Raw genomic sequence first — 25,978 nt, 5'->3', positions numbered from 1 at the left:
TCGCAGAGGCAGAGTGGTTACCCTGGGCTGCAGAAAATGGGCCTCTTCCTGGACTTGCTTCCTACTTCCACGCTCATACCATTTCCCTGTGTTTGGTTCACATTTCTACATTAGCGACCTGACAAAGGTCACTTTTAGAGACGGGGGGGTGGAGAGGGGGGCGCAGGGCGGTGCTGTGGCTGCTGAGGGTCTGTGGCGTAAGGCTGTGTAAGCCCTGGGTAGGCTTTGCAGTACTGCTGGCTTGCAGCTAAGAGAAAGCTTCTGCCCAGGGCTCCGTGAGGTACTCGGGGCAGGTGTGGTGGATGAGGAATTCAGGCAGAATAGATCCATAGATATATCCACTGTTATTAAGCCAGTGTTTGGGGCATCCAGCACTAGAATCCCGGTTCTCCAGTTCTTGGTCTACTGCTCCGTCCAGTTGGATCTGACAATATCCTTAGCTATCTTTGTGGCAGATACTCACAGAGAGGCACATGTGGGGGATTTTACATAGAGTGTGTCATTATATGATCACTAAATTATCCTCAGAGGGTCTAAAACAGTGTTCATATCAGTTTCTGAGTCATCCATGACCCCTCCAATAATGGTTGCATTAAGAGGCTGAATGAAGATCAGTATTGTATTTCACCCATTCTTAGCTCTAGTGATGTTGGGACATCTATAGATGTGAGTCTCTCTTCTGCTGAGTATAAACTTGGGACACTGGTGAATATGATAGGGCTAAAATTATGCAATTGTGACTGAGTCTAAGGGACACAAACGATCATATGGAAGAAGAAATCTTGCAGCTGAATAAACTAATAAGGAACCCAGAGAGGTTAAATGGAGGGGATGAAATAAGAGAAATATACAAGGTTTTGTCATGGTTAGACTATCCTGGATTTACTGTTGGCTGATAGAATATGTGAGTAGGTGACATTAAATTTTACAGTAGAGTTATATATTCCATTTTATCCTTTTATATACTAAAAAGTAGCAATATTATCTTCTTTTGCCTAGGATTACGGGACAACTACCACAGTAGAAGAGATCAAATTGCCCTTAAAAATCTCCAGTCTGATGTTACAGAGGCGAAATCTGACTTCACCAAGGTAACATACATTTCTAACTTCTAGAATAGTCAGCAAAATGCACCCATCTATAAAATATAATCACTGACCTACTTGTGATGTGATTGCATTTTATTTTATTTAGTCAAAATTGAATTAATGTAGCAAACAATCTAACCGTGCTATAGATTTAATTATTCTTTTATCATCTTCAGCAACAATTTGTAAGCTTGCAGCATCTTAGAATATGGCAATTGCTCCCAATTTTAAACTAAAATTTATCAGCTAGAGAGAGACATAGAAAGAGAGGGAGAATTATGCCATACAGCATTTTGAAGATGCGAAAGAGATACTCTGAAATCTAACAAGCTGGTATAGGTTGTTAGAACTGCAAAAAGTGTCAGTGGTCTGAATAGGGAGGAAAATTAGAGGTCATATTTATAAAATGAAATATTTCAGATCGTAGAGAACAAAAGATCTTGGTGCACAGTGGTTAATATCGTCAATGTATCATACACCAGGCTCTGACTAATCGACTGATGCAGTTAATCCTTCCCATAGCCCCACAAGACAGGTACTGCTCTTATATTAATACCTAAAAATGAGAAAACTACAGCTTCAGTAGGTGACTTGCCCCAAATCTCACAGCTCGTATAACCTGCCTGGCTCTGGAGCTTTTGTACTTAGCTTGCTCTAAAGGACTGTCATGGTGGAAATCCCTTTTGAGTTAACCAGATTTACAGTATGGACTTTCTCACCTTAAAAAACTGTCCAAGATGTTACAGTTTACAAGGCATCTGCTATCTGTCACAGATGGAGATTCTGCCGCCAATTTTTGTAGTTCTAAGAGAGAGTGGAATTATAAGAATCAATCTCTCATTACAGATTAAAGTGGCAAAGATACCTGTTAAAACATTTTTTTACCCAAAACGCTTGTGTTAGGTATTACTTTGATTTAGCTCCGTATTTAATAAAGCTCAACATTTCCTTCAGAGACTCTGGGCCTGAAATCCCACAAGATGGAGAAAGGAAGTTATTTGGGGTCCTGAGATTTACTCATCAATATTTAAATTCCTTTCTATGTGAAAGCACCAAGCTCACTGTCTCAAGATGTAAAGATGCATGGCTATAATTAATTTGTTCCCTCGGAGCAGGAGTCAGAGCCCTAGGTTTGGGGAGGAAAATGAATGCAAAGAGCAGTGGATCACTGAGAGCTGTCCTTGGGTGGAGATGCCAGTTAGGAGGAGAGAGATTGAGTCAGGGAAGGGCATGGGGGCGATTCTGCTGAGCTCCACTGCTACACTTTTTTAAGAAAGATATCAACTGAGGATATTTGTCACCTGTTTTTCACATTGAGCTGGCAAATTTCAGCATTTTCCTATTGATCTCAAAAATTAATTACAGTTTAGTCACTAATGTTGATGTCGATGTTTGTGGCTATGTGGCTGGATCCCTGTAACACACACACACACACAGACACACAGACACACACACACAGACACACATACACACACACACACATAGAACACACACACACAGACACACATACACACATACACACACTTCTGTCTCTCTTTCTCTCTCTCTCTCCCCTTTCGCTCTCATGCTTGGTCATTATCTGTGACTGAGTTCAATAACTCTGGAAATTATACCTTCTGACCACCTGCTCTGGAATCATCTGGATCATCCAATTTGGTCAGTAGGTGACTCGAATTTCCCTCCTAACTTGGAAGGTTTAGAGCTTGTCCCTGGGCATGCGCTAGAAGGCTGCCATAAGATGATGAAACACTCCAGGGACTGCCCTGCTGCCCTGTGACTGTGGCTGCCGTAAGTCTCCGCCTCTTCTCCAGGGCCCATACGAGATTGATCACTTTTCCTTCCAAAATGCATTCAAGCTGTAGCAATGATGGGAAGTCACCTTTTCTGCCAAATGATTATTTAAAAGGAGTAAATACAGAACGGAGTTCTCTTCTTTAAGAAATGTTTTAAATTTTCCTCTTAATAAAAGTAATAGCAACCCCATGCAGAAACAGGAAAATACAGAAACATATAAATAAGAAAATATCTGTACATTTTCCTCTATTTTCCCCAGCATTTTAACATAAGACTGTGATGCATATTAACTTTTGTAGCTCTCTTGTATTATTCTCTTATAATACCCCTCATAAGCAATTCCTCATGTCATTTAAATTATTTGTAATTTGTATTTTTAATTTCTGCAGAATATAAGATGCAGTTGTGCAGTCATAATTTACTTACCCACTCCACCTTTAAAAAAAAACAGCGATTCTTGGTGGTTGTCAGAGAATGGGGAAAAGGGACTGTGAAGTTAGTATTTACTGGGTATAGAGTTTCAGTTTTACAGGACAAGAAGAGCTCTTGAAATGGATAGTGGTGATGGTGGTACAACATTATGAATGCACTTAATACCACCAAGTTGTACACTTAAAAATGGCTAAGAGAGTAAATGTTATGTATATCTTACCACAAGTTAAAAATTGGGGGAAAAATAGATTCTTTCTGGCTTCTCACTGCTCTATATCACACTGCAGTGAGTTGTTTTCAGTAACTGCACGGAAAGGCAAAAGTTTCATGATGGAGAGTGAGAAAAGCTCAGATTTTTCCATTTGTCTTTAAACTGTCTTCCCTTGTTGCTACATACCAGAGCAAGTTCATACACTGGAAAATGCGCTTCCATTCGAGATGAAAGGCCCCTAGGCTGACAGATTATCTAGTGACCATGGCTCCAGATCAACTCAATGGAGGAAGGCAGGTTTGCAGCAAACGCGGAGAGGACTGCAGAGTCTTCTGTGGGAAGCTGCAGCCAAAGAATCGTTGGGCAAGTACAGCGTGTAGGCTGCAGAGCAGCAATGGGGAGTCTTCTGTGGGAAGCTGCAGCCAAAGAATCGTTGGGCAAGTACAGCGTGTAGGCTGCAGAGCAGCAAAGGGGAAAAATTCAGGTTTCAAGGTAGAGATGGGAGGAGAGCCTTATTCTTTGGAGAAATAAATTGCTACAGGAATGGAGGCATCGCCTCTCCAGTGGCTTAGGAGCCGGTTCCTCTGATCATCTGCTACTTGACTCTTTCTGGCTTCAATTTATGAAATTATGCCCTTCTTAGAAATACCTCAAGGCATAAATATAAAGTTAAAAACAGTCAATAAAAGCATAAGACTATGAAAGCAGTTACCAGCACTACAAAATCATCTTTGAAACATTTAAGAGAAATCAATATCTTAAAGCAGCATCTATGAGAAAGAAAATGTAAAAAAATGTGTTATGTGGTGCTGGTCAGGAAATGGATGGTTCACCAAAGCAAGACACAAAACCCAGCCACTCATCTGACCTCTCTCCAATGCGAACGTTCTACCATAAATATGAGATGATTTTCATCCTCCTTTTAAATCAAATCTGATGTCAGTTAATTTTATTTTAGATGAATGAAATCTCTTTGTAAAGACATGTTTCGTTAACCCAGTAGAAAGGAGGATGGAATGTCACCCTGAAACAGCTTAATTTGAGAAGATATTTGGTGTAAAAGATGTAATTACTTTCTAGAGAAAATTTGCCCAGTTTTAAAAGTAGTCGGCTGACTTAGGAACATTGAATAACCCCCCATCTCATCCCCTTCTTGGTTTCTGAGACCCAGAAGAGGGATGCAACACAAAGTGATGTGTTAGGGGCTGAATTGCATCCCCCCAACCCCCACTAAATTTATATGTTGAAGTCCTATCCTCTACTTTCTCAGAATGTGACTGCATTGGGAGGTAGGGTCTTTAAAGAAGTGATTAAGGTTAAGTGAGGTTATTAGGGTGGGTCCTAATCTAATCTGGTGTCTTTATAAGAAGAAAAGATTAGGACCCAGACATGGAGCAGAGGACAGAGGGAGGACCATGTAAAGATGCAGGAAGAAGATGGCCGTCTACAAGCCAAGGAGTGGCCTCAGAAGAAACCAGCCCTGTGACACCTTAATCTCAGATTTCCACCTCCTAGAACTGAGAAAATTAGTTCAGTTGTTTAAGTCACACAGTGTGTAGTACTTTGGTGCTATGGTAGCCCTGGCAAACTCATATAGATTTTTAAGAGGTTGGACTTTATCTTCAATCATTTAATGGGTCTCACTGAGACACTAGGGTTTAATACACAGAACTTCCCATACAAGAGTGTCCTGTGTTTTAAAGAGCAAAGAGTCCACCAGTGTTTCCTTTTCAATATCTCCGAGTTTGTTGTTTGGGGACTTTTTGTCAAAGCTGAGACTATACACTGGGAAAATGCAGCACTTGGCTCATAGTAGGTGCCCAAATAAATATGTGGAATGCACAGTTAAAGAGTTTGACCGTGACTGTATGTATGAATAATAGAATTGCACATAAAAAATTACATGACTTCTACATTTCTATCAGCAAAATTTCAATGTATTGGATATACAATGAGTCATTTCTATTTATGTCATTCAGGTAAACTCAAATGCATTCCATTGTAAATTCCACTGAAATATGGTATCACTTTGATGTGAACACCCCTTACTCCTTTGTAGGTTGGATTATGTCTGATATCCACTCGTTTCTGCTGGGTCATGGGAGGAGTACTGGAGAATTACGTCACACATTGGTATTTTGAGAGGGCAAATCTATTTTTCTTTGGAACTGGGCATTCGTCAGTATCTGTGCCTCAGGAGCAGTGTCACCTTGACATCCTGAGTGATTCCAGGGCTTCAGAAATAAGTTGAAGTTCATGCCATTCATGATTGCTCTTCCCTCATCCGTTCACATCTGATAGAGTCAAAACTCACGGTCACATTTGCCAGGCCCCACTTAATGAAATGGTGGCTAATTCCTTATCCTGTCCTCTGGGCCTTTAGGTCCTTCTGGAGGGATGTACAGGCCTGCAGCCCCTCAGCACAGCCTGGGGGCATCCCTCAGCATGCACGGCCCTGGGCTCTGGCTGTGGCTTCAGGGCTCAGTCCAGACGTGTAGTCAGAGTCAGGTATTTCCCATCCCTGTTGTTCCAGGGTGAGATGACATTCACTCATTCCCAGCAACACACCCCTCGTTGACGCCAATCTCATGGGTGTCATGGTGTCCTGAGCCTGAAGAGTAGGTACTCTCTTGATACTGGAGACCACAGTATGAGGAAGCCTGGAGGCCCCCGCCCGAGAACCACCCCTGTTTTCTCCTTGCTTAGCAGCTGTGGCAGCCAAAGGCCCTGTCCAAGGTCCTGTAGCCAGTATGGGAGTCCCAGCCCACGCTAGACCCCAGGTGGCCTGAGTCCTAGGCCGGCATCTTTCCCACCATATCCATGCAGAAGAATCACCTGGGAGCTGGTGAAAGATACAAATTCTAGGCTTTATCCCCATAGATCCTGAGCAACCTAGGCCCAAGGAAGGAGAGGTCTAGAAATCTGCGTTTTTAACATGTCCTCCCCACCAACACACACACACACACACACACACACACACACACACACACACACACACTCTCTCTCTCTCTCTCTCTCTCTCACTCATTCACTCTAGGTGGTTTCTATGCAGGCAGTCCCTGGCGCAAACTTTGGGAAACATTGCCCTATAAAATAAGACCTATACTGCAGTTTCCAAAGTGGGTCTTTTTTTTTTTTTTCTTCAAAGAGCAGTGTCAAAGGAGTTCCTACTGGGTATGACTGCACTCCTCGTGGGGTACACAAGAACAATTATGATCAGAACTAAATTTAACTAAAATGGGAGGGAATGTGTACCAAGTGAAATAGGCAGCAGGTGCATTTCAGTTTTTCTTATGTGTAAACTACATCCATAAAAAGTGCTACAATGGGAAGGGATTCAGGGTGCCACAGAAATGTTGGGGCTACAGGCTGGAATCTCACTGGAAGCTCTAAGAACACTGATGCCTGGGCCTCCCTGCCCAGGAATTCTAATGTAATTATTCACGAATGAGGCCTGGGCATTAGAGTTTGGATGAGTTCCCAGGTGACTGATGAACCCTGGACTGACAACTGCTGGAGAGGAAGCCCCACCTGGCAGGACTTCCAGCAGCGTTAGCCTCAAGGAAGCAACGCATGATATGATTGGGAAGTGTGAGGTAGCTGCTGGGCTAAAAGAGAGGGCTGAAAGTCCCCTTTCATGACTCAGTGCTACTGCATTGACCTTTTTTTTTTTTTTTTTTTTGGAAAAAAGTAGCCATGGATATTTTGATTTAGTTTTAAATGAAGTAAATTTTAAAATGACTCTCCTGTCTATTTCTTCTTTTTCACTCATCTCTGGGTATTTGAATGTACAATTCCCCATGTATTTTTTTTTTTTTTTTTTTGAGATGGAGTCTCGCTCTGTCACCCAGGCTGGAGTGCAGTGGCGCAATCTTGGCTCACTGCAAGTTCCACCTCTCGGGTTCACGCCATTCTCCTGCCTCAGCCTCCCGAGTAGCTGGGACTACAGGCGCCTGCCACCACGCCCAGCTAATTTTTTGTATTTTTAGTAGAGACAGAGTTTCACCGTGTTAGCCAGGATTGTCTTAATCTCCTGACCTCATGATCCACCCGCCTTGGCCTCCCAAAGTGCTGGGATTACAGGCGTGAGCCACCACACCCAGCCCCATGTATCCTTTTTTTAAAAAACCCACATATAATGTGATGGAGATTGTCATGCAAAACAAGCCAACCATCTTCCCATGCCTGACTCTGAGGACACAAAGCCCCTCAGGTGGCTAAGATCACACACGCACACACACACACACACACACACACTGGCCCTCCTGCAGCCATGTGGACTTGCCATGCCAAATGTCCAGCTAGTGGGGAACGTGCAATTATTTGAGTCAGTAAATATTAGTCCTGCCCTGAAGAAAATAAAAATGCTACTGTGCTTGCTGTCACATCTTGGAATGAGCAAATACCCTGCTTCCAACACACACAGGCCCTTCGTCTCCAAAATGTGTTGTCTTGAGAAGACCAGCAGCCTCACGACTTGTCTGTGTTTCTCAAAGTGTGTGACCCAGATCACCTACATCAGAATCACTTGAAATGCAGTTGAAATGCAGATGCCTGGGTGCCACCCACAATCTACAGAATCAATCTCTGGGGTCTGGGGAACTTGCAGTTGTAACATCCCAGGCCATTCTCTGCATGTTGGGATTTGGGAGCTGCTGTGGCAATTGTTGGGCATCCAGTTATGCCCTCAGGCCCCCAAAGCAAAGATTCTCTGCAAGCAGTGGGAGCTTAGCAGTTACATATATTATTCCAGATCCTGTGCAGCTCTATGCAAGGATTCATTGTAAGCATGTACCATAATGAACGTCTAAATGGGGGCCAGGACCCTGTTAGCCTTCACTAAGTGCTGGGGTGTAGTCCATCTTCCATGTTGTATTTTGTAGTGCTTCATACATAACCATAATAGAAACAAATGAGTATAGACCTGGTTAGATGCTTTGTTAAAAATCATAGCATACTCTTTTGGACACATGAGCAATTTACCGTTAGGACAAACAATCTGCTGATTAGGAAAAATGAAACACCTTGGTCATTTAAAAATACTGGACAAAAACTCATACAACCGATCATTGAAATGCAGCAAAGCTACGTGTGCCTTGGTCCAGTGTCCCCTGTCCCCCAATTCTGATAAGTGAAATCATCTGATTGCCATAGTGTTGGTCTGGGCAAACGTGGGCATTTGATTTTGTTTGTTTGTTTGTTTAATGTTTGTGTGTGTGAGAGAGACGAAGTTTCACACTTGGTGCCTAGGCTGGAGTGCAATGGCACAATCTTGGCTTACCACAACTTTCGCCTCCTCAGTTCAAGCGATTCTCCTGCCTCAGCCTCCCGAGTAGCTGGGATTACAGGCATGTGCCACCACGCCTGGCTAATTCTGTATTTTTAGTAGAGACGGGGTTTCTCCATGTTGGTCAGGTTGGTCTCAAACTCACGACCTCAGGTGATCCGCCCACCTCAGCCTCCCAAAGTGCTGGGATTACAAGTGTGAGCCACCACGCCCAGCTGGGCATTTGATTTCTATTGTTTTGCTCTCTGGACCTTGACTTCCATGATGCCAAGCAGCAGGGAGCAACTGAATTAGAGTCTAAACCGGCAAATGTGGAGGACTCCAAAGGACCAAGGTAGGGAGGGGACTCCTGGTAACCACCGTTGCTGTTTCCTTTCAGGACTACTGACTAATCTCCCACATAAACCTGTGGCCCCAAGTTCCAGCCACCTCCAGAATTCTGTCTTTCCTCTCAATTGAGGATATGAGCCTGTATTCAGGGGTTCCTGGGCTTGGCGGAGGTGGTTATTGAATTAGATGATCCCCGTTGACACATCATTAGATAAATTAAGAATAGATGCCCAGCAGAGAAAACCAATTCATGACTCAGGCCAATGTTTCCAGAACGTGTAACTTGTCATAAACATCTAGTTTTCCTGCCCTTCCTGCCATCTCTGAGCATCAGGTGTGCAGTAAAAAGCCTTGGACAAGACATCTGAGTGTTATGAACCCAGTGCTCCGGCATCCTGGTGGCCCTTGAAAGAGAGTTTACTGTCTATATTTCAATAGACTGCTTGAATAATCGGGATCTTTTTCTATTTGCAGGAGACCCTGGCATCACAAAACACAAAAATGATTTCATCCATAGTCATCTCCCAGATGATTGATGAGAATAAGTCAAGAGAAGACAGGGCCTCCTTGCCCCTACCGTGTGCGATTGCTCAGTCTCGTGCACATCACGCCAAGCAATCTCTGGCTAACCGCAGCGGAGTCAACATTCACAGAGCATTTGCGTTACTTCCGGGCAGATTAGGAATCCCGGCACCGTCAGATGAGCGAGGACCTGAGGCAGAGCTGCCGCCCAAAGAGGAGAGACCCTGTGGGGGCCCCCGCAGAGGGTTTGCATCCATCACCATCACGGCCAGACGCGTGGGCCCCCCAGCCCGCGCCCTGGCGTGGGGGACTGCTGGGGACTCTCTGTGCCCCAAGTGCAGGGCTGAGGACACACTGTTCCAGGCGCCCCCGGCTCTGGCCAATGGCGCCCATCCAGGTCGGCATCAGAGATCTTTTGCCTGCACAGAGTTCTCCAGAAACAGCTCCGTGGTGCGGCTGAAGGTTCCCGAGGCCCACACTGGGTTGTGTGAGAGACGCAAGTACTGGGTCACCCATGCAGATGACAAAGAGACCAGTTTTTCTCCAGACACCCCACTGTCAGGAAAGAGCCCGCTGGTGTTCAGTTCCTGTGTCCACCTCAGGGTGTCTCAGCAGTGTCCAAATTCAATCTATTACGTAGACAAGTCTCTCTCCGTCCCCATTGAGCCACCTCAAATTGCCAGCCCCAAAATGCACAGATCCGTCCTGTCGCTCAATCTCAATTGTAGTTCCCACAGATTAACAGCAGATGGAGTAGATGGCCTAGTGAACAGAGAGCCAATAAGCGAAGCCCTGAAGCAGGAGCTCGTGGAGGGAGACCAGGACCTCGTAGGCCAGCGCTGGAACCCAGGTTTACAAGAAAGTCACTTGAAGGAAACCCCATCGTTGGGGCGGGTGCATTTGGGGACCGGCGCTTGTCCTTGGAGTGGTTCTTTTCCATTGGAAAACACAGAATTGGCAAATGTGGGAGCTAACCAAGTCACTGTAAGAAAAGGGGAAAAGGACCATACAACTCATTGTCATGCCAGCGGTCATGCCAACCAACTGTCCATTCACATTCCTGGCTGGAGTTACAGGGCAGGTGAGTGGTGCGTCCATCTGCAGGAGGGTGACCTGAGTAAATGTCCTAGCAAGGTGACTGTTGAGTGAATTTCTTATACAAAACTTATTCTAAGAGGCATTTCTCAGTAGACTTGCAGTGATCTGCTCTGCTCATAGTTGACTACTGATAGCTCGGCATCGATGTCTGATTGGATAGATTTTTTTAGTTGAGACTTTTGTAGATTGTAAGAGGCCTTCTGTCAAATTCTTGTTCCCAATAGTTCCAGACCATATGTAATGAGAAGGAAATGAGGGCCTCCAAAGGAAGTTAATTTACAACATGCCCAAATTGCGTTCCAAAAGAGGGTGAGAAGAATGAAATGCCATTCGCCCCCAGATGTTTCATCTCTTTCGCCAAACATCTGCGTGTTTGGAAGTGTCCAGATTTCTGTACTTTCTACTTTTCAAATTAGCCTCATCGATATAAAAGCTAGACTGCAAAGCTTCATAATGGAGCGTGTATGTGTGAATGTGTGTATGTGAACATGTGCGTGTGTGCGTGTATAATAATTATAGGACATTTTCTAAATTAGGCAAGTCAGGGACTCTCTGTGCCAAATAGTAGTAGCAGCAGCAGCAGCAATTTTCTGTCCCCCTGGTTTTGTCTTCTGGGGCATCTTGGCCAGGATTTGTTGCTGTTTCTGCCATTTCCAGGGCCGGGAAGAATTCCCAAGATGGGCTGCCCTGAGGACTCTGCACCTTTCTTGGGAAATCAAAAGAGGAAAGCAGGCATGTTTTGGAAGAAAGAGGCCAGATTTCTTTCTTTCTCTGTGTAAACTTCTGATTTTCAACTTTGCTTTCTGCAAGAGGCTCCGGTTTATGAATTACTGACTTTCTATTTGGAAAAAAGTATTTAAAGATATTAGTATACAATTGAAAATGCAGGATATGCATCATAATTTTACGGTACAACTTTTATTCATTAAAGCTTTATTAATAAAAATGACTGTAAAACATTTAAAGTTATAATGTGTATGGAAATGTTAAATGATGTAATTAATTTTAACAAGTGTATATATATTGAAATGTTGAATGCTCAGAGATTTTTAAGGCAATTTTGGCATGGCTTTCAGATTGATTAAACCATTGAAATGCATGTCTTACAGACTTATTACAAGAAGGACAACATAAGCAGCTATCAGTGTGTTCCAAAGATAAATCCCACTTTAGTGGTTAAAGAGATTGCTCAAGCTAAGCACTTCATCTTCCTTATTGATGATGATTCCAGAAATACACCACTGCATTATTGTATGTTACCCCAGTTAAAGCACATCCTCATTTTTAAACCACGTGTCATGGTGTGAAATAATAATTTGGATTTATAGTACTTTTCACCAAAGGCTCTTCATTAATAATGAGAGCCAGATCTCAAACACTCATACACTCATCTCAGAGGAGGGCAGCAAGAGTGTGGACACTTCCCCCAACTTACTTTTTGGCTTTGGTGGTGCAGAGAAGATTTTTGATTGTGATTTTGTGAAATGACTGCTCCTCTAAGGGATTATCTTAGGCAAATAGTATAAATTTATTCTGCATCCTACAGGCCAACATCCCCCAGAAAAATCACAGGTCCCAAAGATTCACATGTGGAGCGTTTCAGTGGCTTTAAGCCATGAGGCTTCATTCTACCATTTGAGGAAAGAGATAGTCACAGACACCAGGGGAGTCTTGAATACCTTTTTTACAATTTCAGTAGCTTTGGGGGTACAAGTGGTTCTTGGTTACATGGATGAATTTTACATTGGTGAATTCTGAGATTTTAGGGCACCCGTCACCCAAGTAGTGTATATTGCACCTAGTGTGTGTGTGTGTGTGTGTGGTATGTGTGTGGTGTGTGTGTGTGGTTGTGTGGTGTGTGTGTGGTGTGTGTGTGCGTGTGTGTGGTGTGGGTGTGTGGTTGTGTGGTGTGTGTGTATGGTGTGTGTGTATGCGTGTGTGGTGTGTGTGTGGTGTATATGTGGTGTGTGTGTGTGTGTGTGTTTATCCCTAGGCCCACCTCTCACGCTCCCCTTTCTGAGTCTCTGAAGTCCATCATATCACTCTGTATGCCTTTGGGTACTCATAGCTTAGCTCCCACTTATGAGAACATACGGTTTTTGGCTTTCCACTGCTATGTTACTTCACTTAGAATCATAGCCTCCAGCTTCAACCAAGTTGCTGCAAAAGACATGATTTCATTCCTCCTAATGGCTTAGTAGTAGTCCATGGTGTATATATAGACCACATTTGGAAGAACTTTTTGTAGAGTTGCTGATCTATTATTTCTAGCTCAGTGAATGTGGAGGAGTGATACTCTCTGAACTCCTCATCTGGGTAACTAGAGCAGGGGGTAGATTGGGTGTTTCCGAGGTCCCATCAAGCTTAAAAAATTTCAGCTCTATTTGCCCAAGGTGGACTCTGCAAAGAAAAGAGGCTCCGTGGGATTCTGGACCCCTCAGTTGCAAAGTCCAAAGCCACAGAGCCCTGGGGTGTGCTGTGGGGCACTTGCCCCGGATGCCTACAAATGCACACCTTCACCTACACGTGCACCCCTGGCTGTGTGCTCCCTCACTCAGAAATAATTTCCAGTGGACTCTATTTCTTCTCAGGTGACAAGAAAGCACATCTGTCCATGCTGTAGAATTCTGGCCTGAAATTTACCAGCACAGCTCATTGACTCTAATGACCACGGGCTGTCCTTGCACAGCCTGCACAATGTGTGGAGGGTGAGCTTGCTGACCTTCAGATTCGACAAAACCTTTAGCCTTAATGCAAGAGCTTTCAGACTGCAGCAGTGCTCATTACAACTCAGAGGAACTGTTTATATTTTCCTGTCTGAAACTGGAATCCTATCTGAGACATTCTTGACAGCCTCCTGTGGTTACACATGCTATTAGCAGTCTTCATACTTCATAGTTACTGAATCTGATTCTTTGTATCTGAAGGATTCCAAAATACCTCATGAGCAGGATCTTCTGTTGGCTGGCTTACTGACATTCAGCTGCTTGGTGGGTACAGCCTGGGCAATTCTACAAACAGAGGCAAAGCAATTTTAGTTCTAGTCATTAGGTCGTTGGACAGAAAGTTCTACAAATTGTATTCATGAATGAGCCTCCAGGATATGCACCCAAAAGATAAGATGAGGAAAAATGAGACACAAGCACATCATGCAATTCAAATAGCTGTGTCTACTGAGACATAGCATTCCAATAGACGCGTGAGCACCTGCTCTCATCTCGGGCTGAATGTTAAGAAATTGGTTCTCTCTTTGCTCATCTCCTCGGTCCCTGTATATTTTGTCTTTACATCTCTACTACTGGTAAGCATTCGGATAGCACCAAGTAGGTGGGCATTGGGCAAATCTTCGAATCTATCATAAAAAAATTTAATCCCCATTCTTGTCATCATCACTATCATCATCTTCATCATCATCATCTTATTCATAACCACAACATATGTTGTAGAAGTCCTAGGCACCAGACCCTGGGCTGCATCCATTATTTTGAATCATTCAACCATCTGTAAAGAGTATCATTATCTTTATTTTTCACACAACACAAATGAGGCTTGAAGATTAAATGATTTGCCCAAGTCCACGTGGCCAATTGGTGCTAGAGCTGTGTACTTGTCTCCTGCTGTTCCCTTCTCAGTGACAGCCCCAGGCAGGGCAATTAAGATGGTGGTGACTCAACGGCAGGCCCCACCTCCTCTGCCACTACCAAAGGTGGTATCTGAAGGCTGCTTATGAACATCTGGAGTAATACTGGTATTTGGTTGCCAGTTACCCCGGTAGACTATTAGGAGAGTGAACTGCAAGTTAATTTATGAAAAAATGTAATAAGGCATATCATTTTATGCGGTTAAAATGTATTGGCTCAGAAATCCTCCTCAGCCTGAAATCCAGTTCTTTGTGGTGGTCTGTGAAATATACAGTGTTGATCCAAATGGTTCCCACCTCACCGGATGTGCATGCCTGACTCACTATTGACTTAGACACATTTCTTACTGCCAATTTTATTGTGCATCTGTGGCTTAAATCTGAAGCTTTTTACCATTTCTGAGATATCCAAGTAGAGGGAGCAAAATCTTGTGATGATGGTAGATGCTACTGAAGAGGAGACTAGTGAATACGCTGTCCACGCCTATTTGTGTTCACGTTCTATGGTGGTCCCATGTTACAACTCCCTCAGTCAGTGCACAGGCTTTGGTGGCATTGGTCTGAGATGTCCTCAGTGGAGTTTAGCATCACTAGTGAATAAAGATGTGGATGACTGGAAGGCAGAAGTCCTTGCCAGGTCTCCAAATGAGCACTGTGCCTACTTGCACTTAGATGGTATGGTCTGCCACGTTAATAGCGAGTGAGGCTTATCTCTCTTATGCCACTCAAGGGCAGATAACAAACCATGTACACACAAGCCAAGCCTACCTGCAGGGGAGAAGCCTGCATAAGACTCCCACTCTCATCCCATGAGGACTTTTTTACTAGAGGGACCAGAAGATATTTTACAAATGTGATTTTTTTTCTTCAATGATCTAGAATTGGGATCAGCAAACTTTTCTTTTTCCCTTTTGTTTGTGAAGGGCCAGACTGAAAATATGTGTTTGGCTTTGCGGGCCATATGGTTTCTGTAGCAACTACTCAACTAGCAACAGTGTTCAGATACCACCTTTGATAGTGGCAGTGGAGATGGGGCCTGCCATTGAGTCACCACCATCTTAACTGCTCTGTCTGGGGCTGTCACTGAGAAGGGCACAGCAGGAGACAACTTGCTGTTGTAGTACAAAATCAGCCATCAACAATGCATAAATACATAAATGTGGCTGTTGCCAATAAAACTTTATTTACACTAACAAGCAGTGGGCCAGATTTGGCCTGCAGTCTGTAATTTACTGACTTCTGGTCTAGCATTCAAATAAATCCATCCCCCAAGGTAAACTTTACCCCGTTCCCCAGTATTACATGTTGGATTCTCTAGAAATCAGACTCTGAGGTGGAGATGAATGGGTAGGGCATTTACTGGGGAGTGTTCTGGAATACGACATCCAGGAAGGGAAGCAGGACTGGGCAGAGGGAGAAGGTGTTCTGCGGTGCAGTCATAAGCAAGGCCTCTGCCAGCCACTTAGGGAACTCTGAATCTGGGATGGCCCTTCAAGGTTATTCTGAGTTGCCATAAGGGGGCTGGGCCCTTATATTCCCCAGGAAGATATGTGACCTTGGGTGAGGCAGCTCTCTTCAGTCAGCCAATTCCTATAGGGTGGATCGCCGCCGAGGGCACTCTTCCTACAGGACTTCCAGCAGCTGGGGGAAGAAGCTCTTCTTTCCTGAAGGGAGATCTGAGCAGTGTAATACAGTGTCCATCACACTGCTGAATGGCCATTCTGCCATTCAGTCTGCGTTTTCCGCTCTGTGACTCCATAATGCTCTGAAAGAAGTCAAGGATCTTGCTAGGCTAGACCTGGGGCAGGGGGTGGTGGTGAGGGCTATAGACCTTAGCACCCGTATGAGGAGACTAGTGCAGAATTCCACTCTCTCACTCTTGATGTTTGTTAATTCAGCAAATATATATTGGACAATTGTCCAGGAGTGGGGGCAGTGACTTGGAAAGGGTGGCAGGAGTGAAGGTATTGAGAAGTGGTCAGATTCTGGGGCTATGTGTTCAGGGTAAATCAACAAGGTTTGCCAATGGATCAGATGGTTTGGCAGTCCCACACTGACTCCAAGGGCCTGCCCATGTGCCTAACCCCTCCAGGTTTTCTGGAGCCGCCTCTACCCTGCAGAGCTTCCACCACTAGACGCAAAGCCTTTCTGCTGCTGGCTGGTGGACATTCACACCACAACTACCCAGTTCTTCCTAATGAATTGGGTGCATGGTTGAGAACCAGGTAAACAATCTTATGATGGTCTTTTCTTATCTTTAGGGAAGCCAGAAGAATTGAGCAGAATGAGTTTTTGTGTTTTGTTTCATTGTTAACAACAAGTAACCCAGAGAGTGTTAGAATCAGCTGATGAATGGACAAGAACTCAGCCCCTGGTATGTAGCAGCAGCCCTATGGCAGGCATAAGCAAACCACCAGGAGGCCGAGTCCAGCCTGCTGCCTGTTTTTGTAAATAGTTGTATTGAAAATAGCCATGCCAATTTAGTTATGCATTGTTCTGTGGCTGCTTTCATACTGCAACAGCAAAGTTGAGTAGTTGGGACAGAGACCTTATGGCTCACAAAGCCTAACATTTTTACTATCTGGGCCTTTTCTGAAGAAATGTGTGACGCCCCCTGCTCCAGAGCAGACCCTCTGGTGACTTTGGGCAGGTCACTTGCCTGCGAGGTCTCTGTTTTTTCCATCTGTGGAATAAGAGAGGTGGACAAGATCATCTTGTGAATTCTGCTCTCCTTGTTTGTTAATTTATACATTTTTGGGGCCTATGGTTTTCTGCAACAGGAGCTGTCAGACAAGCCAGCTTCTCAGGTCGATTCTTAGAACGTGGTGAAGAAGCGATGCTCAGAGTCAAAGGGAAGAGCTGTTGGCCTCCTTGCGTTGTTTACTCTTCACCTTTTCTGACCAATACCATCCCATCTCGCTCTGACTCTCTTCCTGTCCCGGAAGAGCTTTTGGCCTCCTTGCGTTGTTTACTCTTCACCTTTTCTGACCAATACCATCCCGTCTTGCTCTGACTCTCTTCCTGTCCCAGAAGAGCAGGTGCCCACTGCAATTCAACCTTGGCCTTCAGCTTGCCTGCCACCTTTCCCATCAGCAGCAAGAACAGGTGCTCCTGTGCTGGTCATTGTGATTCAATGGGCAGGGCCCTGGCACCTCCTGCTGGCACCGAAACAGCCTCCCCTCACTCACTTGACATTGATCATGTCAGCTGTGGTACCAGACACTGGGCTCTTCTCTGGTTCTGCGATGGTGACACATAACTCAGACCTGGTCTCCTTGCTATGCAGGTAGCAGCCTTTTAATATGATGCATTTGCTATTTTGTAGAGGTCATTGTTATACTTGCACACTGCACATTCCTGGACGGCAGGATTCAACTGAGTCATTGGCATTGATCTCATCTTACCCAGTAGAGAGCCAGGGAGCAATGGCTCACAGAGTGGGTGCCCTGGACCTGTGGGCTGGGTGGAGGACAGGTTAAGTTGATGACCCAACAAAGCCCATGCTTATGTCACAGCCCCTTAAGTGCTTGATGTGTTTCCTTCCTCAAACTACCTTTCCCCATCCCCATATTCAAAACCTCTCTGGCAAGGAAAGGGTGAGGAGTGATGAAAGACTCACCGCCAAGAGGTAGGTTGTGAAAAGTAAAGTTAAAACTAGAATCCCCACTTGGTTTAAAATTGAAGTGGAGGGTGGCGGGGGAAATGTCTCAAAATATTGTTTCCCTTTAGGAACTCAGTAAGAATAATCAAGTATTGTCAAGGAACAACTTTATTGTCCTTCATGTGGTCAAATGTAATGTTAAAGAAGAGAAAATATATAAGCAATGTTGCAAAAATATTTTGAAGGTTTCTAAGAATGTTTTATTTATCTCTTGATAAGTCTTGATGAGATTGTGTCATTTTACTCCTCATCATAAACACGGTTTCCAGATCATTCCCAAGAGTCCATATGGTATCTAAAGGTTGCTCATGTCAGCCATCCCAGCTAGCTTCAGGGAGAGAATGGCTTTGTTTTTTGTTTTTTTTCTGAGTAACTCTTTCAGTTATATGAATAGGGGGTGTCCCTACACTGTTTAGGAGAGAGTCATTATTAATGGGCCATTTACTCAGGTTTGCCAGGAATAGATTAAAAGAAATGGATTCAAAGCCTGAAGCAGGCTGACCAGGTAATGGGCTGATCTTTTAAATTAGGGATATTGCAGAGCAACTGTCTATACCTGAGTAACAGTGAGTAACAGGGTAACCTAGAAGAAGCACCACGGGCTTGGGAATGGGGCCCATCTGAGGCTCCATTTATACTCCGCCAGTTGCTTGCTTGTCCTTTACAAGGTAATTTACGTAAAGAGTGCCGAGCAGTTGGGCTCATCCATTTTGTAATTATCATTAGTCTTCAGTATCATCCAAGCTGTCCACAGGAAGTGAATTTAGAAGGGATCTTGGAAAAAGGCAGTGGTAGTAGCATGATGAGTTCTGAAAGAAAAAGTATTCTAGATACAGATGACCCTGGAAAATAGAGCAAAAAATGTGAGAAATAGATGATGTGTTTCATTCCTTTGACTTGGTGAGTTTTTCTCTTTTCCTAATAATCTTAAAGCAAAGTCCATATCTTTCTGTAAAATGTGATTTTCTTTTCATCAATAATAGCTAATTTTGGTGAACAAAGAAATAAAGATGGTAGAGCCAGCCCATTAATTCTTCTTAAACGATGTTGTCAAAGTAGTTTGTTGTTAAATGCAGAAATATTTTTCATACTGCTATCAGATGTTCTTTTATTTCCCCTGCTAGGTCATAGCCCCATGAGGGCATTACTGCAAACAAAGTACTGCAGTCTATGTTTGGAGCTTTCTATTGACCTTAGGTGGTACAAGGGTTTTACCAGAGAGTGTGAAAAAGATGTTCTTAACCAGAGAGGTGCATCAGACATGGGTGGGGTACTTTTTCAAAACACACTCACTCCTGGCTTCAAGTGATCCACCCGTCTCGGCCTCCCAAAGTGCCGGGATTACAGGCGTGAGCCACTGCACCCAACCAAAACACACTCATCCAATGCTGCAGTGAACATGTCTCAGTCAGTGCCTCCCTGGTTAAGAGCTCTGTTTGGGGGATAAATTAGGATTAAATTAGGACACTGCAGAGCAACCGTCTATACATGAGTAACTGTGAGTGTCAGGGTAACCTAGCAGAAGCACCATGGGCTTGGGAATGAGGCCCATCTGAGAACATCCGATAGCAATATGAAAAATATTCCTGCATTTAACAACAAACTACTTTGACAACATAGTTTAAGCAGGTCCATTCTACAGTGTATTTTCTCAGCTATTCATGGGTAATGGGGAGATTCTTCAGTGTTAAGGTCCCTATGAGGGCCTGAAGGGCGGTGCACAGGACAGGTGTCCTCTTTGCAGGGAACACAACCTTTGTCACTTAAGATTAGAAGCTGTTCCTCAAATGCCTACTCTTGCCTAATCCAGTTCTTGAAATAAATGCCCTTGTAGGAACCGCAAAAGTCATACAGATGAAAAGTATATAAACCGGTCCATTATATGGCTGTTGTCTATAGAATCGGAAGTTAAAGTTTTTCTTAACCATTTCCTTAGTTGAGTGAAACATTTGCATGCAAGGACTGCATCATGGCGGTATCTTGCAGAACTACGCTGGTTTTCTGTGTGCTTTGGTGTGGTGCAGAGCCTGCACTGAGCCTGTGTCTCATTCATGTTATTAGACAATGCTATTTATGTGCGCCCCACAGGAAAAAAAATCTAAATTCTCGCTTTTTTCCAGAGTCGTGCATCCTCTGAACAACTCTAGTTTTTCTTTCTCAGAGCATTTGACCCATGGGGCAACAAATGTGCACTTCGTTGTGTGTTAAAATTCAGAGTCAACCTTGAGGCCCATCTCTTGCAAATATGTGAGCTCTCACAGAGATATTTGGTGTGCAAACCTCACTCCTGGCTTTGTCCTACCTTTCCCATTTATAAATACATAAGTTTGATGAAATAAAGGGAAATTTATGTAATTTTACTTAAAATCTACTCAATCTTCAGGTGGGATGTGAAAGTCTTTGGTGTATATTCAGCAGATGAACGGCCCTGCTGTTTTAAGAAAATAGAGCCTTATCCATTTCTGTATACAGGTGGGTCGTATTTAGGCATTTTTGATCTGATGGCCTCTGTAGGTAGTGAACAAATGACTTTGAGTTTCTCTGACATCCTCTCCTGAACCTTCATAAATATCCTTGTGCATGTAAGAGCACGTGGACCACTGCAGTTCCGAAATTAGAGCCAAAATCTGTGAACAGTGGAGCATCAGACCCCAGCCAGCAGAGCTGGGGAGGGGTGGTCCATTGAATGTCACAGTGTTGTACATTTGGAAGATATAGCATGCTAGACATCAGGGAGAATTTACGCTGATGGAATTCACTGTCAAAACCCTCATGAACTTTGTGGCCTCAAAGCCTACCATGGCTGTTGGCACAGCTGGTAACTGGTTTCTTTCCAGGTCTAGCATCATTCACTGAAATGTTGCTTAGAAAGGAATTTAAATGGAATCAGTTTCTTCTTCATTTCATTTGATTTTCTAGGGCTTCATTTTTTCTTATTGAAAAAGCAAAACACAGCCAGGCATGGCTGCTCACTCCTGTAATCCCAGCACTTTGTGAGGCCGAGGTGGGCGGATCACCTGCGGTCAGAAGTTCGAGACCAGCCTGGACAACATGGCAAAACTCCTTCTCTACTAAAAATACAAAAATTAGGTGTGGTGGCAGGCACCTGTAATCCCAGCTACTTGGGAGACTTAGGCAGATGAATCACATGAACCTGGGAGGCAGAGGTTGCAGTGAGCTGAGGTCATGCCACTGCACTCTAGCCTAGGCGACAGAGCGAGACCTTGTCTCAAAAAAAAAAAAAGAGTAAAACATGTTTATTATAAAACTTAAAATATAAATAAGCAAAAAGAGGAAAGTGGAAAATCAACCATAATCCTACTGCCCAGAGAGAACATCATGGTTAACATTTCAGTAGATTGTCCCAGACAGATTACTTGGAATCTCTCATAAATGCAACAAGCTTTTCTTTTTCTTTGTTTTGTTTCATTTCCTTTTTTGTTTTTTCAACAAAAAAGGGGGATTATGCAAAATACATACTGTTTTGGAAGGCTTACTTTTCTCAACAATGGATTTTGAAGTTCTAGTACCTGTTGAACGAACTTCCTGTTAATCGTTTAATGGCTACGTGGGCTTCCATTGTATAGCTTTATTTAAACTGCTTTTTAAAAACCTTATTAAATAGATTGTTTCCATTTTACATTTTTATAGCAATGTGTTGATAAATGTCCTTAGAGAAAAATGTGAGCATTTTATATGATTTTCTGAAGCCAGATTTCTAGACCTTCTGGTCAAAGAATAGACACAAATTTAAGACTTTTTAATCTAGATTTCCAAATAACACTCCAAGTTGCACTATCTGTACATACATATCAGCTTTCTTAAACATGCACAAGTATTGGATATTGTCATTACAAAAAACTCCATGCCATTTTGATGTGTGAAAAATGATACTTATGATTTATTAATTTGCATCTTTTCAGAAAGATGTTGAACGTTCTCATATGTTTGTTGTACATCTGTATTTCATCTTTTGTAGGTCGCCTCTATTTTCTTCAGTTTTCTTCAGAGTTCTCATATTTTGCACTTGTATTTATGCTGAAAATAACCTGTATTTTACTTTTTAATGTTGTCTATGGTAATTTTTAAAACTTTGAATTTTGAAATAATTTTGGATTAACAAGAGTTACAGAGATAGTAGAAAGCATTCCCATGCATACATCCTTCACTGAGCTTCCCCTTACATTTACATCTTACATAGCCACAGTACATCTGTCTGAGACAGAATTTCTTGACCTGGGTGCTATTCGCATTGTGGGCTGGATAAGTCTTCATTATGGGCGGCTGTCCTTTTCACTAAAGGATACTTGGCAACATCCCTGGCTTCTACCATTAGATGCTGGTAGAGCCTCCCCTTCTCCCCCTAGCACACAACCAAAAATGTCTCCAGGCACTGGCAAATGTTCCCCAGGGAGCAAAATTGGTCCCAAATGAGAACAATTGACTTATAAACTAAGCAATTAATATTGGTACACTACTGTTATCTAAACTACAGACTTTATTCAGATTCTATCAGTTTTTCTTCTAATGTCCTTTTTCTGTTCTGGGATCCGATCCAGGATGCCATCTTGCATTTAGGCATCATATCTGTTTCTGGTAATTTTTCACATTCAGATTTCTTCTTCATTTTCCCCTTTGTCTTTTCACAGACAGGCTTAGAAAGGACTTCTGTAACCTGCATACCTCTCTTGTACTTTTATTTAAATCTGTAGTCCTTCTGGATGTGTTTCCTGTACAGTGTAAGTTTGGAATCTGCTTTTCCTAAATGGTTTGCCAGTTGTCCACAGACCATGGATAAGATAATTTGTTATTTTTCTACTGGTTGGAAATGCCAATCACACATTTAATTCTGGTTTATATCTTGTTTATGCAAGGATTTCCCTGACTTATACAATTGTTTCCTTCTAGAAATTCTCACGCAACTTGAATATTGTGTGAATCACAAAAGCTCCTCTATTTCCGTCTGCGGATTTGAAGGATGAGGAATCTTTCAGATGCTCCTAAGTGTGAATGGTTAGCATTTCACGTACCTCATTACTGCAGGAGTTAGGGAGTGAGAGAATCCGGATGCCATCATACTTTTTCCAAATTTTAATTTTATATTTTAAAAAAGACCCAGTTCTGTACTCTGTTGTTTGTTTTTTTTCCTTTTACATTGGCTATTTGGAGACATCATGTGCTTATATTAAAGTATACACATTTTTTGTATATACCTATGTAACTAACCACAATTAGATATAGATGATTTCTGTCACCTTAAAAAGGTTTAATCTTTTTGCATTCAATCTTCCTTCACCCCCAGTCCTGGGAAACCACTGATCTTTCTGTCACTATTCTAGAATCTATATAAATTGAAGCAAATTGAGCATACTCTTTTGTGTATGATTTCTTTCACTCAGGCTAATGCTTTTGAAATTCTTCCATGTCATTGCATGAATCTTTAATTTCTATCAGCAAAGTCTTGAGTTTTCATTATAGAGATCATTTACATATTTTGCAAAATTTATCCTTACCTATTTTGTATTCTGAATGCTAGTATAAACGACTGATACAGATTTTTAAAAATTTCATTTCCAGCTTTTCTGCTTACTTATGGAGATATATCATTTCTGTATGGGAACTGAATCCTGCAGCTTTTGCTAGATGCACTTAGCAGTGTTTTTGCAGATTCCTTAGGATTCTCTATGTAATAATATTATATAGGAACAATTTTTTACATACTTTTTCCCATTTTGATGACTTCTATTTTATTCTTGCCTTATTGCTGTAGGCAAGGCTTTTCGTACAATGTTGAGTAGAAGTGATGGGAGGGAACATCCTCGCCTTTATCCTTTGTTAGCTGTGGGGATTTTCAAAAATAGAGATATATAGATTCTCTCTATATCTATTTACAGAGAATTTACCAGGTTGAGGAAGTTTCCTTTTATGCCTAGTTTTTTCTTCTTTTTTTAAATTTTGATAAAATACACATAATATAAAGTTTACCATTTTAACAATTTGTAAGTGTACAGTTCTGTGTCATTAAGTACATTCATATTGTTTTGCAACCATCATCACCATCCATCTCCAGAACTCTTTTCATCTTGTAAACTCCATATACCCATTAAACGCTATATACCTATTCCCTGGAAGCCACCACCCATATATCCATTAAACACTAACTCCCCATTAAACACTAACTCCCCATTAAACACTAACTCCCCATTCTCTGGAAGCCACGACCACTCTGCTTTCTGTCTGTGAATGTGACCGCTCTAGGTATGTCATATAAGTGAAATCGTACAATATCTGTTCTTTTGTGATTGGCTTATTTTACTTAATGTCCTCAGGGTTCATTTATGCCGTTGCATGTGTTAGAATTTCTTTCCTGTTAAGGTTGATATTCTAATTGTATTCTAACTGCATGTGTATATTCTAATTATAGGTATATATATACACACACATAGATATGTGGCATATATTCCCCTCTTTAGCCTCCAATTGTATGCATGTATATGTATTAAAGGGCTAATATTCTATGTACGTATATACCACATTTTGTTTACCCGTTCATCTGTTGATGGACGCTTGGGTTGCTACCACCTTTTGACTAGTATGAATAATGTTATTAATACGCTGCACAAGGGATATGCAAGTACATCTTTAAGTCCCTGCTTTCAATTCTTTGGGGTATATGCCCCAATGTGGAATTACTGGATCATATGAAAATTATATTTTTGATATTTTGAGGAACTGTTATTCTGTTTTCCATAGTGATTGCTCCAGTTTGCATCCCCACCAGCAATGCGCAAGGGTTCTAATTTCTCCACATCTTCACCAACACTCATCGTGCTCTGTTTTTTCAATTAATATCCATCCTGATAGGTGGGAAGTGTTATCTCATTGTGGTTTTGATTTGCAGTTTCCTAGTGATTTCTTAGTAATAACTGAACATCTTTCCATGTTTCTGTTGGTCATTTGTATATTTTCTTTGAAGCAACAATTATTCAAGTCCTTTGCCCATTTTTATTCAGGTTGTTTGGGGTGTTTTTAATCGTTGTTGTTTCTATTCCTAATTTGAGAGCTTTTTTATGCATTGGTGTTGAATACTGACAAGTGCTTTTTATGCACCTGTAGAATAATAATGGGATTTTCTTTCTTCATTTTATAAATATGGGGAATTACATTGATTTTTTCATATGTTACATTAACTATTTCCAGGATAACTATTTGGTCATGATCCATTATACTTTTAAAAAATAAATACATTGCTGGATTCTATTTGCTAATATTTTGGGGGATTTTTTTTTATTTATGTTTGTGAGGAATATTGGTATGTTGTTTTCTTTTTAAAAATATTTTTGATTTTGGTATCAGGAAAAAGGTTTATACAATGAACTGGGAAACGTTCTCTCCTCCTCTGTTTCTGAAGGAGATTTTAGAGGATTGGAACTATTTCTTCCATAAGTGTTTGGTAGAAATCACCCATGAAGTCATCTGGCCTGAAGTTTTCTCTGTGGGAAAGGTTTTAATTATGAATTCAATTTTTTATTTGCTGTATGACTAGTCAGGTTTCTACTTCTTAAGTGTTTGGGCAATTTGTGTCTTTCAAGGAATTTGCCATCTCATATAAGTCTGTTTTGGCAATCTTCTGTGTCTTTCAAGGGTTTTGCCATTTTATCAAAGTTATTTAAATTATTGGCATAAAGTTCATAGTGTTTTTCTATTATCCTAAGATCTTCAGTGATGTCCTCTAATCTATTCCTGATAATGATAGTTTTGTCTTTTCTTTTGCCCTTATCAGTCCAGCTACAGGTTTGTCCATTTTATTGATTTTTTTTCCCCAAATATCCAGGTTTTATTTTATTGATTTTCTCTATTGTTTATCAATTTTCTTTTATATTGATTTCTGCTTTTAGCTTTCTTATTTCTATTT

The 25,978-nt window shown here is 42.1% G+C and overlaps 1 protein-coding gene across 8 annotated transcripts in view; it reads left to right on the top strand.

Moving 5' to 3' along the window:
• C8H10orf90 (chromosome 8 C10orf90 homolog) overlaps window positions 1–25,978 on the top strand; it is a 256,566-nt gene that overhangs the window by 156,353 nt on the left and 74,235 nt on the right. For 7 of the 8 annotated variants that reach the window (XM_055093466.2, XM_055093465.2, XM_055093471.2 and 4 more), the window contains 2 exons: window positions 1,000–1,091; window positions 9,617–10,745. In XM_055093466.2, coding sequence (XP_054949441.1) covers window positions 1,000–1,091; window positions 9,617–10,745 — 1,221 coding nt within the window. Of the gene's footprint in view, window positions 1–999; window positions 1,092–9,616; window positions 10,746–11,419; window positions 11,844–25,978 lie in introns of those variants that run through there. The other variant, XM_024930533.4, reaches the window with a different exon arrangement.

The sequence above is a fragment of the Pan paniscus genome, chromosome 8 (assembly GCF_029289425.2).
Source record: "Pan paniscus chromosome 8, NHGRI_mPanPan1-v2.0_pri, whole genome shotgun sequence".
Classification (NCBI taxonomy): domain Eukaryota; kingdom Metazoa; phylum Chordata; class Mammalia; order Primates; family Hominidae; genus Pan; species Pan paniscus.
Note: the sequence above shows the minus strand (reverse complement) of the source record. Positions and strands in the feature narration are given on the sequence as shown.